Source organism: Salvelinus alpinus, chromosome 12 (assembly GCF_045679555.1).
Source record: "Salvelinus alpinus chromosome 12, SLU_Salpinus.1, whole genome shotgun sequence".
NCBI lineage: Eukaryota > Metazoa > Chordata > Actinopteri > Salmoniformes > Salmonidae > Salvelinus > Salvelinus alpinus.
Genome location: NC_092097.1, coordinates 43,625,788 through 43,639,266, shown reverse-complemented (window position 1 = coordinate 43,639,266; position 13,479 = coordinate 43,625,788). Strand labels below are relative to the sequence as shown.

Sequence of the window (13,479 nt, the reverse complement as noted above, 5' to 3'; positions counted from 1 at the left end):
AGTTGCGGGCAACAGTGCTACTGTGCTACTGATAGTAGTGGTGGCGCTTGGCTTGCACGTGCAAATTCAGAACACACAAAATTCTATAATAGAACTGTGTTATTTGATGTGTCAAATTAAAATATTATATAACGGGTCAAATTGTGTTATTTGATGTGTATCTTTTTTGACACGCAAAGACCCAAACAGCGGTCCATAGTATGTCGTGAAGCTAATAGCAGTGACGCTATTACTGTGTAACTCCAGTAGGGCAACGTCTGAAAAATAATCGGCGAAAGCCAACATCACCCACGACAGAGAACGGTTGATTGTCAAGGGCATGAATTTCATTATCTTGGCTTTAATGGATTTCGCCTTTTGAGTTGTCTTGCTGAAATGTTCTTACTCTTTCAAATGACTGCTCAACCTGTTGACTGCTCGATCCACACAGCAGACATTGTGGGCTAGGTTAGTAATGCTGTGTTGCGCAAAATTTTACGAGGCGCCATTACGTCATGTACCTACGTTAGGTATGCACATCAGCTTTGACATCGGTATTGCACATCGGCGTTAAACTAGACATCGGGCCGATACTGTTAACGGCATTTTTAGCTAATATCGGCCGATTCCGATTTGTTCACCAATATATCGTGCATCCCTAATGAAAACATTTAGTTCAGGAATTTTACTAACAGCTCACTCACTCACATATAGTTACAGCAGGCCAAGGTAGGAGAGTCATACAAACACATGCAACAACATCACTCACACTTCCGGAATTGGAGTTGTTGTTACTGTGGGTCGGGCGAATGGGGCACCAGCATCCTCCTGAATTCTCTTCACGATGGCTGCAGAAGCTGGGGTCCTTGGGATATGTTGCCTCCTCTGGATTTGAGGTCTTACCAATGCCTTGCCCAGCTCCTCGACAAAGAGCTGTCTCCTCTGGAGCGTCCCACTGTTCCAATCTGGGTTCAACACCATCCAGATGACAAACGCGTTGTATCCCGATCTGTCCAAAAAGTTGAAGAATATCACAAGTGGCCAGCTTAGCGTTCTTCTTTTGCAGCTGTAACCAGTCACCAGCTTGTCTATATTGTCCACCCCTCCTTTTGTGGCATTGCAATCCATTATGATTTCTGGTTTTTGATGTTCCTGGCCACAGATTTTCCCATCCCTATGCAGCATACTCATGAGTACCCCATTTTTGCCTTTTTTTGGCACGTTGGACACTAGGGACGGGTCAGCCGTGAACACAAACTTAGAGGAATTGATAGGCCTGTTCTGTGTATTCAACAGCTGAGATGGGAGCTCTGGCTTGTTTTTTCATACTGTTCCTATCATCGTCAGCTTCCTCTTGAGGAAGCTTATGCAATGTAAAAAAGTTATCATATGTGATGATGTGGCCACGGAGTCCCTGTATCACATCCAGGGCAACCCGCATTCCTTCGTTCTTCTCAGGGGCTCCTCCATCTGGTTTCCCCGTATACACTTGCAAGTTCCATGCATATGATGAAGCAGCATCACAGGCAGCCCAGATCTTGGTTTCATATTTTGCGGGCATGTACTGCCTGAAGGTGCAATGGCCCCTAAATGGTATAAGCTGTTCATCAACCGTAACGCTGAGTCCAGGGTTTTAAGACAGGGGAAGGCGGTCCACCCACTTGTCCCACACTGACCTGATTGCAGCTAGCTTGTTTCTCTGCCACCGAGCTCGTCTGGTGTCTTGGTTATCAAAGCCTGGAAAAATGTGAAAGTTTTCCATAGACATTGTTGCACGGAAAAGTTCTCTGCCAGTTTCTGCATCCCACAGGGATTATGTGGATTCCCCATTGGAGCTGAAAAGAACAACAAGGATAAGAACCCCAAATCTATTCCCCCTCAGGAGACTGAAAAGATTTGGCATGGGTCCTCAGATCCTCAAAAGGTTCTACAGCTGCACCATCGAGATCATCCTGACTGGCTGCATCACTGCCTGGTATTTGATTTGTCCTGGCTCCAGTTTAAACTGTTCTGCCTGCGGCTATGGAACCCTTGTTCACCGGATGTGCTACCTGTCCCAGACCTGCTGTTTTCAACTCTCTAGAGACCGAAGGAGCGGTAGAGATACTCTTAATGATCGGCTATGAAAAGCCAACTGACATTTACTCCTGAGGTCCTGACTTGCTGCACCCTCGACAACTACTGTGATTATTATTATTTGACCATGCTGAACATTTGAACATCTTGGCCATGTTCTGTTGTAATCTCCACCCGGCACAGCCAGAAGAGGACTGGCCACCCCTCATAGCCTGGTTCCTCTCTAGGTTTTTTCATAGGGTCCGGTTTTTTCCAAGGTTTTGGCCTTTCTAGGGAGTTTTTCCTAGCCACCGTGCTTCTACACCTGCATTGCTTGCTTTTTGGGGTTTTAGGCTGGGTTTCTGTACAGCACTTTAAGATATCAGCTGATGTACGAAGGGCTATATAAGAAAAGCTATAGGTCAGGGTTCCATAGCCACAGGCAGAACATTTGAAACTGGAGCAGCAGCACGGCCAGGTGGACTGGGGACAGCAAGGAGTCATCATGCCAGGTAGTCCTGAGGCAGGGTCCTAGGGCTCAGGTCCTCCGAAAGAGAGAAAGAGAGAATTAGAGAGAGCATACTTAAATTCACAAAGGACACCGGATAAGACAGGAGAAGTACTCCAGATATAACAAACTGACCCTAGCCCCCTGACACATAAACTACTGCAGCATAAATACTGGATGCTGAGACAGGAGGGGTCAGGAGACACTGTGGCCCCATCCGATGATACTCCCGGACAGGGCCAAACAGGAAGGATCTAACCCCACCCACTTTGCCAAAGCACAGCCCCCACACCACTAGAGGGATATCTTCAACACCAACTTACCATCCTGAGACAAGGCCGAGTATAGCCCACAAAGATCTCCGCCACGGCACAACCCAAGGGGGGGCGCCAACCCAGACAGGAAGATCACGTCAGTGACTCAACCCACTCAAGTGACGCACCCCTCCTAGGGACGGCATGAAAGAGCACCAGTAAGCCAGTGACTCAGCCCCTGTAATAGGGTTAGAGGCAGAGAATCCCAGTGGAGAAAAGGGAACCGGCCAGGCAGAGACAGCAAGGGCATACACCTTAGCAAAATACATTTAAACTCAGTTTTTCACAATTTCTGACATTGAATCCTAGTAAAAATGCCCTGTCTTAGGTCAGTTAGGATCACCACTTTTATTTGAAGAATGTGAAATATCAGAATAATAGTAGAGATTTATTTCAGCGTTTTTTTCTTTCATCACATTCCCAGTGGGTCAGATGTTCACATGCACTCAATTAGTAATTGGTAGCATTGCCTTTAAATTGTTTAACTTGGGTCAAACGTTTCGGATAGCCTTCCACAAGCTTTCCACAATAAGTTGGGTGAATTTTGGTCCATTCCTCCTGACAGAGCTGGTGTAATGGAGTCTGGTTTTTAGGCCTCCTTGCTCGCACACGCTTTTTCTGTTCTGCCCACACATTTTCTATGGGATTGAGGTCAGGGCTTTGTGATGGCCACTCCAATAGCTTGACTTTGTTGTCCTTAAGCCATTTTGCCACAACTTTGGAAGTATGCTTGGGGTCATTGTCCATTTGGAAGACCCATTTGCGACCAAGCTTTAAATTCCTGACTGATGTCTTGAGATGTTGCTTTAATATATCACATAGTTTTCCTACCTCATGATGCCATCTATTTTGTGAAGTGCACCGGTCCCTCTATGGCCAAACAGTTCTATTTTTGTTTCATCAGACCAGAGGACATTTCTCCAAAAAGTACGATCTTTGTCCCCATGTGCAGTTGCAAACCGTAGTCTGGCTTTTTTATGGCGGTTTCGAGGCAGTGGCTTCTTCCTTGCTGAGCGGCCTTTCAGGTTATGTCGATATAGGACTCGTTTTACTGTGGATATAGATACTTTTGTACCCGTTTCCTCCAGCAGCTTCACAAGGTCCTTTGCTGTTGTTCTGGGATTGATTTGCACTTTTCGCACCAAAGTACGTTCATCTCTAGGAGACAGAACGCGTCTCCTTCCTGAGGTATGACGGCTGTGTGGTCCCATGGTGTTTATACTTGCGTGCTATTGTTTGTACAGATGAACGTGGTACCTTCAGGCGTTTGGAAATTGCTCCCAAGGATGAACCAAACTTGTGGAGGTCTACCATTTTTTTTCTGAGGTCTTGGCGGATTTCTTTTGATTTTCCCATGATGTCAAGCAAAGACGCACTGAGTTTGAAGGTAGGCCTTGACATACATCCACAGGTACACCTCCAATTGACTCAAAGGATTTCAATTACCATATCAGAAGCTTCTAAAGCCATTACATCATTTTCTGGAATTTTCCAAGCTGTTTAAAGGCACAGTCAACTTAGTGTATGTAAACTTCTGACCCACTGGAATTGTGAAACAGTGAATTATAAGTGAAATGATCTGTCTGTCTGTAAACAATTGTTGGAAAAATGACTTGTGTCATGCACAAAGTAGATGTCCTAACGTTTGTTGACAAGAAATTTGTTAAGTGGTTGAAAGGAGTTTTAATGACTCCAACCTAAGTGTATGTAAACTTCCGACTTCAACTGTACATATTACCTCAACTAACCGTAGCCCCCGCACATTGACTCTGTACCGGTACCCCGCAGTATATAGTCTCGCTATTGTTATTTTACTGCTGCTCTTTAATTACTTGTTACTTTTATTTCTTATTCTTATCTGTATTTTTTAAAACTGCATTGTTGGTTAGGGGCTCGCAAGTAATCATTCCACTGTAAGGTATTTCACGCATGTGACTAATAACATTTGATTTTAAATGAGTTTGGTCCATCTCCTTCCATCTCTCTCGAAAAACACACCTTCCCTCCAAATTAGTGCAGTCCAGAATGATTTTCTGGATGGTGTCTGGGATGAACATTTAAAAAGAAGTCGTCCTGCACATGAGTAACCGCCATCTGCGTCAGCCCAGGTTGCATCCTTATCACAGTCAGATTTGATTAAATATAACAGAACAGATAACCTGGGATGGCATTCACTGGATTGGTTGCCCAAAAAAACTAACTGAAAGCCACACTCCTAATAAGCCACGAATATGACTGCATTGAGGCATGTCAGTGCTTCTTTTGGCTATATGCACCATGCCAGTTCCTGTTTCATTCGTTCATTTAGCAAATAAGGTAGAGCATAATCCAGTGCCTTTATCACAGTCAACACACCAATATTTTAGCTTTAATTAACTATAAAACTGCACATTTTCCTCTCAGCCTCATGACTGAGGGGAAGACCTGTTGTTTTTTGTTTTTTTCACAGAAATGTTTGGCGATGGACTAGGAATGCCTTTGAGCTCGATTGCAATCGACTGGTTGGTGACTACTGGGCTAGGCTATATCTAAAAGGAGATTTAGACATGCTTCAAAATGGACAGATAGGGGTCAAGCCATGGAGACATAAATGACTGCTGGGTGATCATTATAAAATTAGCTCAGTTACCAAATCTGCTGGCTAAACCCCTGTGACGGTTTGTTTGCGCATTGTTCAGGCTGAGGGGTAGGATTGAGTGGAGGTAAAGTGGGGGTCCTTGATGATGAAATTAGATTTAGCTCGGCAGACTCTCCTCCTGCTGCCTCGCTCCAAACACACACACACGCAAGCGCATATTCATATAAATTCACATACTTTGGCAAAGACATGCAAATGTAAATGTATACACAAAGAAGATGGATCACCCCCTCCAAACCAGCACACTTGACATCTTCTCTCTGTTCTCTCCTGGGAGCTAGTGGGGCTCTTACACTAGGGACCTACTGCCACATGCTGGTGAGGTGTTGCAAAGCAGAGACACATTGGCTTGTATGGAATTTAAGAATATGACGTTTGTCATTTTGATTTGAAGTAGATTTTAAATAGCACACCAGTGGTCTAGTGACCCTGGATTGTAGGTCTACTATGTGCGTATTGTTTAAAAAAAAATGCTGGTGACAAACAATGCCTCTTCCAGCATGATGGAGCACTTTGCCATAAGGCAAAAGTGATAACTAAGTGGCTCTGGGAACAAAACATTGATATTTTGGGTCCATGGCCAGGAAACTCCCCAGACCTTAATCCCATTGAGAACTTGTGGTGAATCCTCAAGGCGGGTGGACAAACAAAACCCCACAAATTCTGACAAACTCCAAGCATTGATTATGCAAGAATGGGCTGCCATCAGTCAGGATGTGGCCCATAAGTTAATTGACAGCATGCCAGGGCGGATTGCAGAGGTCTTGAAAAAGAAGGGTCATCACTGCAAATATTGACTCTTTGCATCAACTTCATGTAATTGTCAATAAAAGCCATTGACACTTTTGAAATGCTTGTAATTATACTTCAGTATTCCATAGTAACATCTGACAAAAATTTCTGAAGACACTGAAGCAGCAAACTTTGGAAATTAATATTTGTGCCATTCTCAAAACTTTTGGCCACGACTGTACACATGGATTTTGCGTTGTAGATGTGTTGTAATGGAGTATGGGCCTGAGGGCACACACTTAGTGTGTTCTGAATTCTTTAATGAATGTATTGTAATGTAAAATTGTATAACTGCCTTAATTTTGCCGGACCCCAGGAAGAGTAGCTGCTGCCTTGGCAGGAACTAATGGGGAGCCATAATAAATACAAATACAAGACGTCTAGGCCTATTTGTTTTCTAGGAGAGGAGATGGGTTTCAAGCAAATTGTAGCTCTGTATTAAAAGTTAAAAAAGATTCTCAGAAAGCCATGTTAATAACACAGCGATTTGGTCACTAGAAGAAAAAGATTGGACCGAAGACAGTGGGCTTTGGCTTTACCAAAACAGTCCAGCGCACCATGGGTCTCTGTCACAGTCAGTCATTGTGTCATTTTCAATACTTCGCTTGTCTGGATAAAAAAATATTTTTTTTTTTTTCTCAAACAGAGCCTGCTGTGTGTTGACTCACACACACTTCTGTCCTTCTCGCGCTCCACTCTGTGGATGGGGAACAATTAGATATTTTTAGATGTTGCCTGAATTACAGGAGTAAATATTGGATTCCACCGAGTTTCCTCTGGTTTTCCTGCGCACACATTTACTCTGATATTTTATCTGTGATAAATAGTTGACAGATTATACATTTTAGGCATATTTTAATGTTTTCTGTCAGGGCAGCTATAACGAAGCGTATAATTTTATTTACTGGAACTATTTAACAAGGAAATTGCCAGTTTGAATTTGGTATGTCCTGCCATAAACTAATAGTAATTGGTAAACATTCAGAATGGATAGAGAGAGACACATGGACAAGGTTTGCCTTTCACAGTCAATGAAAGCAAAGTTGTGTTGTTTTAGGCCTAATTTGAGATGTGTGAGCAAGGCCTGAAATTAACTCTTTGGTCCACCAGTGAAGGAATGAAATCCACCAACCTCTGACTTCTTACCAGCATTTGGCTGTGCGAGACATCGTTGAGAGAGAGGCCTACTTCTCAAGATACTGCATCGTTATCTCATAAGCCCTTTAGATGTTTACACTGGTTTGGTAAAAAGAAAGGGGTTCCAGGTACATCTTACCAATGAAAGTCCACAATGATGGCCAAAATCATGAAGAGGAACTGTGATGTCGTCAACAAATGGAGAAGGACACATGAAGAAATTGATAAACGTTCCTGTAATGTATTTTCTATTCATATTGACAGATCTCCAACATCACCAAGCTGAAAGACTTTCTACTGCAGCACAGGAAGGACTATGTGAATGCTGGAAGGTAAGCCTCCTATCAGGTTACCGAACCATGTCCTGTTTACTTTCTGTTTTCTGTCCATTTCAACTGTATGACTTTCATGTGGCTAATCCATTTTCACGTTTGACCCCAAAAATGCCCCCACCAAGGTTTCAGCTCGGCCTTCGTGTGGATTGTGATATATTTAACCGTTGACAAATGAATTGATGTTTCGGAAGTTTACATCCACCTAGGTTGGAGTCATTAAAACTTGTTTTTCAACCACTCCACAAATTTCTTGTTAACAAACTATAGTTTTGGCAAGTCGGTTAGGACTATCTATTTTGTGCATGACACAAGTAATTTTTCCTAAGGCTAATTGACATCATTTGAGTCAATTGGAGGTGTACCTGTGGATGTAATTTTTTTGCGAAAAGTGCAAATAAATCCCAGAACAGCAGCAAAGGACCCTGTGAAGCTGCTGGAGGAAACGGGTACAAAAGTATCTATATCCACAGTAAAACGAGTCCTATATCGACATAACCTGAAAGGCCGCTCAGCAAGGAAGAAGCCACTGCTCCAAAACCGCCATAAAAAAGCCAGACTAAGGTTTACAACTGCACATGGGGACAAAGATTGTACTTTTTGGAGAAATGTCCTCTGGTCTGTTGAAACAAAAATAGAACTGTTTGGCCATAATGACCATCGTTATGTTTGGAGGAAAAGGGGGAAGCTTGCAAGCCGAAGAACACCATCCCAACCGTGAAGCACTGGGGTGGCAGCATCATGTTGTGGGGGTGCTTTGCTGCAGGAGGGACTGGTGCACTTCACAAAATAGATGGCATCATGAGGCAGGAAAATTATGTGGATATATTAAAGCAACATCCAATGGAGGTGTTGGCTTTGGGGATGACCAGTGAGATATATCTGCTGGAGCACATGCTACGGGTGGGTGTTGTTATTGTGACCAGTGAGCTGAAATAAGGTGGAGCTTTACCTAGCATAGACTTATAGATGACCTGGAGCCAGTCGGCTAGAGAATACAGGTCGCAGTGGTGGGTGGTATATGGGGCTTTGGTGACAAAACGGATGGCACTGTGATAGACCGCATCCAGTTTGCTGAGTAGAGTGTTGGAGGCTATTTTGTAAATGACATCGCGAGGTTCGATAGGATAGTCAGTTTTACGAGGATATGTTTGGCGGCGTGAGTGAAGGAGGCTTTGTTGTGAAATAGGAAGCCGATTCTAGATTTTATTTTGGATTGGAGATGGTTAATATGAGTCTGGAAGGAGAGTTTACTGTCTAGCCAGACACCTAGGTATTTGTAGTTTTCCACATATTCTAGAGTAGTGATGCTAGTTGGGCGGGCGGGTGCGGGCAGCGAACGGTTGAAAAGCATGCATTTAGTTTTATTAGCGTTTAAGAGCAGAAGGAGGCCACGGAAGGAGTGTTGAATGGCATTGAAGCTCATTTGGAGGTTTGTTAACAGTGTTCAAAGAAGGGCCAGATGTATACAGAATGGTTTTACCCGCAGCAAGAGTGACATCGTTGATATATATATTATGAACGCTATGTTGCACTCATTGCTATGATATAATTCTTCCACGAAGACCTAAGATGTGCAAACTGTTTATCCTACCGGCCGTTGTGTCACTGTCGTTAGCTAGGCTACTTAGCTAGCCATTCTGGGTGTTGTGTTTTTGACAAACCTGGTCCCTTACTGGAAAACATGTCGCTTATTTTGCAGCATTTAGCTGCGTATGTGGCAAGGGCCTTTCTCTTTTTTTATTCTCTCCCTCTCTGCTCCACTTTTCCTTTTCTGACCGTCCATTTCGCCATGCGACTTGTCTAAAGTGTTATCGGTAGAGAAGCAGGTAGACGGTTGCTATGTGCGTCGCGGAGAGATCTGATGTCATTTTTGCCGTGAGAGAGCGAGAGTCGCACCTGATGCGTGGATTCTCCATCAACTCATTCCTGCTTGCTATGTTATCGCTGGTCAAGTTGACTATTCACAGCAGGCCAAAACGACCCTCGGGCCACCGGGAAATGTCCCGGTGCTCCCAACCGTCAGTCCGCTATTGTGTGGAAGCACCTGCTTTCAATATACTTTGTATCCGGGGCCCCTCGGCTGTGTTCGGGGCCCCTTACCAACAAACGATCATGGTCCAAGCACACTAAGACAGTTGTGAAAATGGCACGACAACACCTTTTTCCCCTCAGGAGACTGAAAAGATTTAGCATGGGTCCCCAGATCCTCAAAAAGTTCTCCAGCTGCACCATCGAGAGCATCTTGACCGGTTGCATCACCGCCTGGTATGGCAACTGCTCGGAATTTGACCGCAAGGCGCTACAGATGGTAGTGCGTACGGCCCAGTACATCACTGGGGCCAAGTTTCCTGACATCCAGGACCGATATACTAAGCCCAAAAAATTGTCAAAGACTCTAGTCACCCAAGTCATAGACTCTTTTCTCTGCTACCACACGGCAAGCGGTACCGGAGCTCCAAGACTAGGACCAAAAGGCTCCTTAACAGCTTCTACCCCCAAGCCATAAGACTGCTGAACAAGAACATCAAATGGACACCCGGACTATTCATAGCCTCGTTATTGTTATGTCATTTTCTTGTTACTTTTTAATATTATTTTTTACTTCAGTTAATTTAGTAAATATTTTCTTAACTCTTTCTTGAACTGCTTTGTTTAAGGGCTTGTAAGTTAGCATTTCATGGTATGTTGTATTCGGTGCATGTGATAAATACAATTTTATTTAATTTGATCCCTCATTTACTCAAGTGTTTCCTTTTATTTTGGCAGTAACCTGTATGTAGCGATAGAGCAGCGGAATAAAATGTAGTATGGGCCTACGCCTAAATTCAGTATGAGCCAGCAATTTGGATCCATTAGCCAAATTGTTAATATGATTTCTTTAAACCTGTGTCTAATGGAGAATATTAAATAAAAATGTTATGAATGAAACATTATTATTATTATTAGTTTAAATGGGAAGAAGTACATTCTATGACATTATCTTCCCATAGACTTGTATAATATGTACGTATATTGTTTCTTTATTAAACACGGCAAAGGTCTGTGTGCCCTTTTCATGTTTATTTGACAGAAAATGAAAATAACTGTACATGTGTCCGTCATCACAGAACTATCATTCAGAAACTGAGATTTAGCACCTGTACAGTCCAATCCTCTGATTGGTTAGAGACGATCCAATCTCTAACTTGTTTTGTACAATGTCCCTCACTTTGACGTCAGCAGAAATTATTACTACGATGGCAGTCTCGGTCTCTAAAAGGCTAGGGTGGCCAGAGCTACTGACAGAACATTGGAGTCTGTCAGAACTCGGCTCATAGTGATTTGTTTGTGTGTGTGTGTGTGTGTGTGTGTGTGTCAGTCAGCAGAGTAACTGATATCATTTAACTGCACAGAATCAGCAGATCTGGTTTATAGCAGATCTGGGTCCAATACTACCTAGCTCTCGATACCATCTCAACGACCATGTATCCTGACACTTTTAATATTGGTTTTGTTTAATTAAATTACTTGCATTTATGATATGTTGTATGCTCATGGATTGTATTGACTTCTATATGAATGTAATAAAAAACTTGAATTTGAAATACGTTTTTTATTTAATAGCTTTGTGTGTTTACAGTCTCATCTCATCAGACCTAACCCGGATGACAGACAATGAGCGAGACCAGATCGACCAGGACGCCCAGATCTTCATGAGAACCTGCTCTGAAGCCATCAAGCAGCTCCGCTCTGAAGGTGTGTGTGTGTGTGTGTGTGTGTGTGTGTGTGTGTGTGTGTGTGTGTGTGTGTGTGTGTGTGTGTGTGTGTGTGTGTGTGTGTGTGTGTATACTGCTTAATACACAATAATAATAACACTTTTCAATTTTTTTGTCACCCTTCCAGCTGAGAAACAGGTCATATCGACCCAGATTAAAGAGCACAGGGGGGCGGTCCTCGACCTAATCGAGATGTATTTGAAAGGTGGGCTCGTTAGTGATGCCGGTATATATTTGATGTCAGTGCATATTGTAAGTACTGTACTTTGTAATAATGTTGACAATATATGATTTGTGTCGATCATTGTTTGCAGGAGTATGCAAGCTTTATTCCCAGCAGAGGGCTATACGAGTGAAGAGAGTGGTAGACAAGAAGAGACTGTGAGTGTTCGAGGAGCTATTATTCTCAATGGAAGGATAAAACAAAAAATACCTTGAATTATTCATTTATTGTTAGAATTCTTGATTTTAGGAACGCTTGAGTTAAATTCTGACAATAAATGTGTATTATTAGTCTGTATTTTTACAACACGTAATTTATTTGTCCAGTATTCTTCATTCATTTACAACATTATGGCAGTAATCTATCTCCATAAAACACATTGTGACCTTGCCTTAAAGGGATAGTTGGAGATTTTATCTACTTCCCCAGAGTCAGATGAACTCGTCGAAACCATTTTTATATCCCTACATTCAGTTTGAAGGAAGTTGCCAACTAACGTTAGCACAATCATGGGAAGTCTATGTTCCTGCACACTTCCACTCATTGCGCTAATGCTAGTTAGCATTGGCTCACGAAACGACCTCTAACTTCATACATACTGGATGCAGAGACATAAAAATGGTATCCACGAGTTCATCTGAATGGTGAATTAAAGGGCTTCATTGCCAAACACACAAACTATCCCTTTAGTGTTTTTCTTGACATTTAGGAAGACTGAGCTTGCCTTTGGCGTTTTGATATTATTCTAGGTCCCGACTAGAGCCAGAGCACTACCACAGTAGGGTGGTGGTGGAGAAAAGCCCACAGGTGGAACAGCACAGCGAGGAGAAAACATCCAAGGAGGAGAGCAGCAGCGGTGGTGAGTACAGAGACCAAGAGGTGATCCCACTGGTGGAAAGAAAATCTATTTTGAGAACAGCTGACTATTTGAATGGTGTTTTTCTTGGAAATCATACATGCAGTGCATTTAACTGAAATGTTTGAATGGAAATAGTCAACTTCTGTATTTAAAATAAAGAGTTATGAAAGGAGTGACTTCTTAATCTTTGCGTTAGCTTTTTTTCACCTTTATTTAACCAGGCTAGTTGAGAACAAGTTCTCATTTACAACTGCGACCTGGCCAAGATAAAGCAAAGCAGTCCGACACATACAACAACACAGAGTTACACATGGAGTAAACAAACATACAGTAGAAAAAGTCTATATACAGTGAAGTGAAGAGTGTACATCTCCTTGTTTTCTCCCTGAAGAGCGGAGCGTGATGGAGGTCCCGGAGAACAATGTGAGCCTGTGGGAGGAGGGCCAGGGTCGTGTGGATGACGAGCTCTCACCTGAGGAGATGCAGATGGTATGGAACTATGGAACAGAGATGTTGTGTATGCTAACATGTGCTTGCTCTCTCTCCCCAATGCAATTTTCTATTATTGTCTCTACGTTGTTGTCTGATCTCATGTGATTCAAGTCACTTTTACCCCTGCCTACATGTACAGTGCGTTCAGAAAGTATTCAGACCCCTTGACTTTTTCCATATTTTGTTACGTTACAATCTTTCTAAAATTTATTAAATTTGGTTTTTCCCTCATCAATCTACACACAATACCCCATAATGCCAAAGCGAAAACAGTTTTAAGAAACATTTTTGTTAATTACATTAAAATAAAAACAGATACCTTATTTACATAAGTATTCAGACCCTTTGCTATGAGACTCGAAATTGAGCTCAGGTGCATCCTGTTTCTATTG

General features: G+C 42.7%; 1 protein-coding gene across 3 annotated transcripts in view; it reads left to right on the top strand.

Annotated features, from left to right (window-relative positions):
- The window catches only part of LOC139536199 (syntaxin-18-like), a 42,632-nt gene that overhangs the window by 25,964 nt on the left and 3,189 nt on the right, over positions 1-13,479 (top strand). For 2 of the 3 annotated variants that reach the window (XM_071336521.1, XM_071336520.1), the window contains exons 2-7: positions 7,688-7,755; positions 11,378-11,493; positions 11,641-11,718; positions 11,828-11,894; positions 12,486-12,595; positions 12,987-13,084. In XM_071336521.1, coding sequence (XP_071192622.1) covers positions 7,688-7,755; positions 11,378-11,493; positions 11,641-11,718; positions 11,828-11,894; positions 12,486-12,595; positions 12,987-13,084 — 537 coding nt within the window. The remainder of the gene's footprint in view (positions 1-7,687; positions 7,756-11,377; positions 11,494-11,640; positions 11,719-11,827; positions 11,895-12,485; positions 12,596-12,986; positions 13,085-13,479) is intronic. The other variant, XM_071336522.1, reaches the window with a different exon arrangement.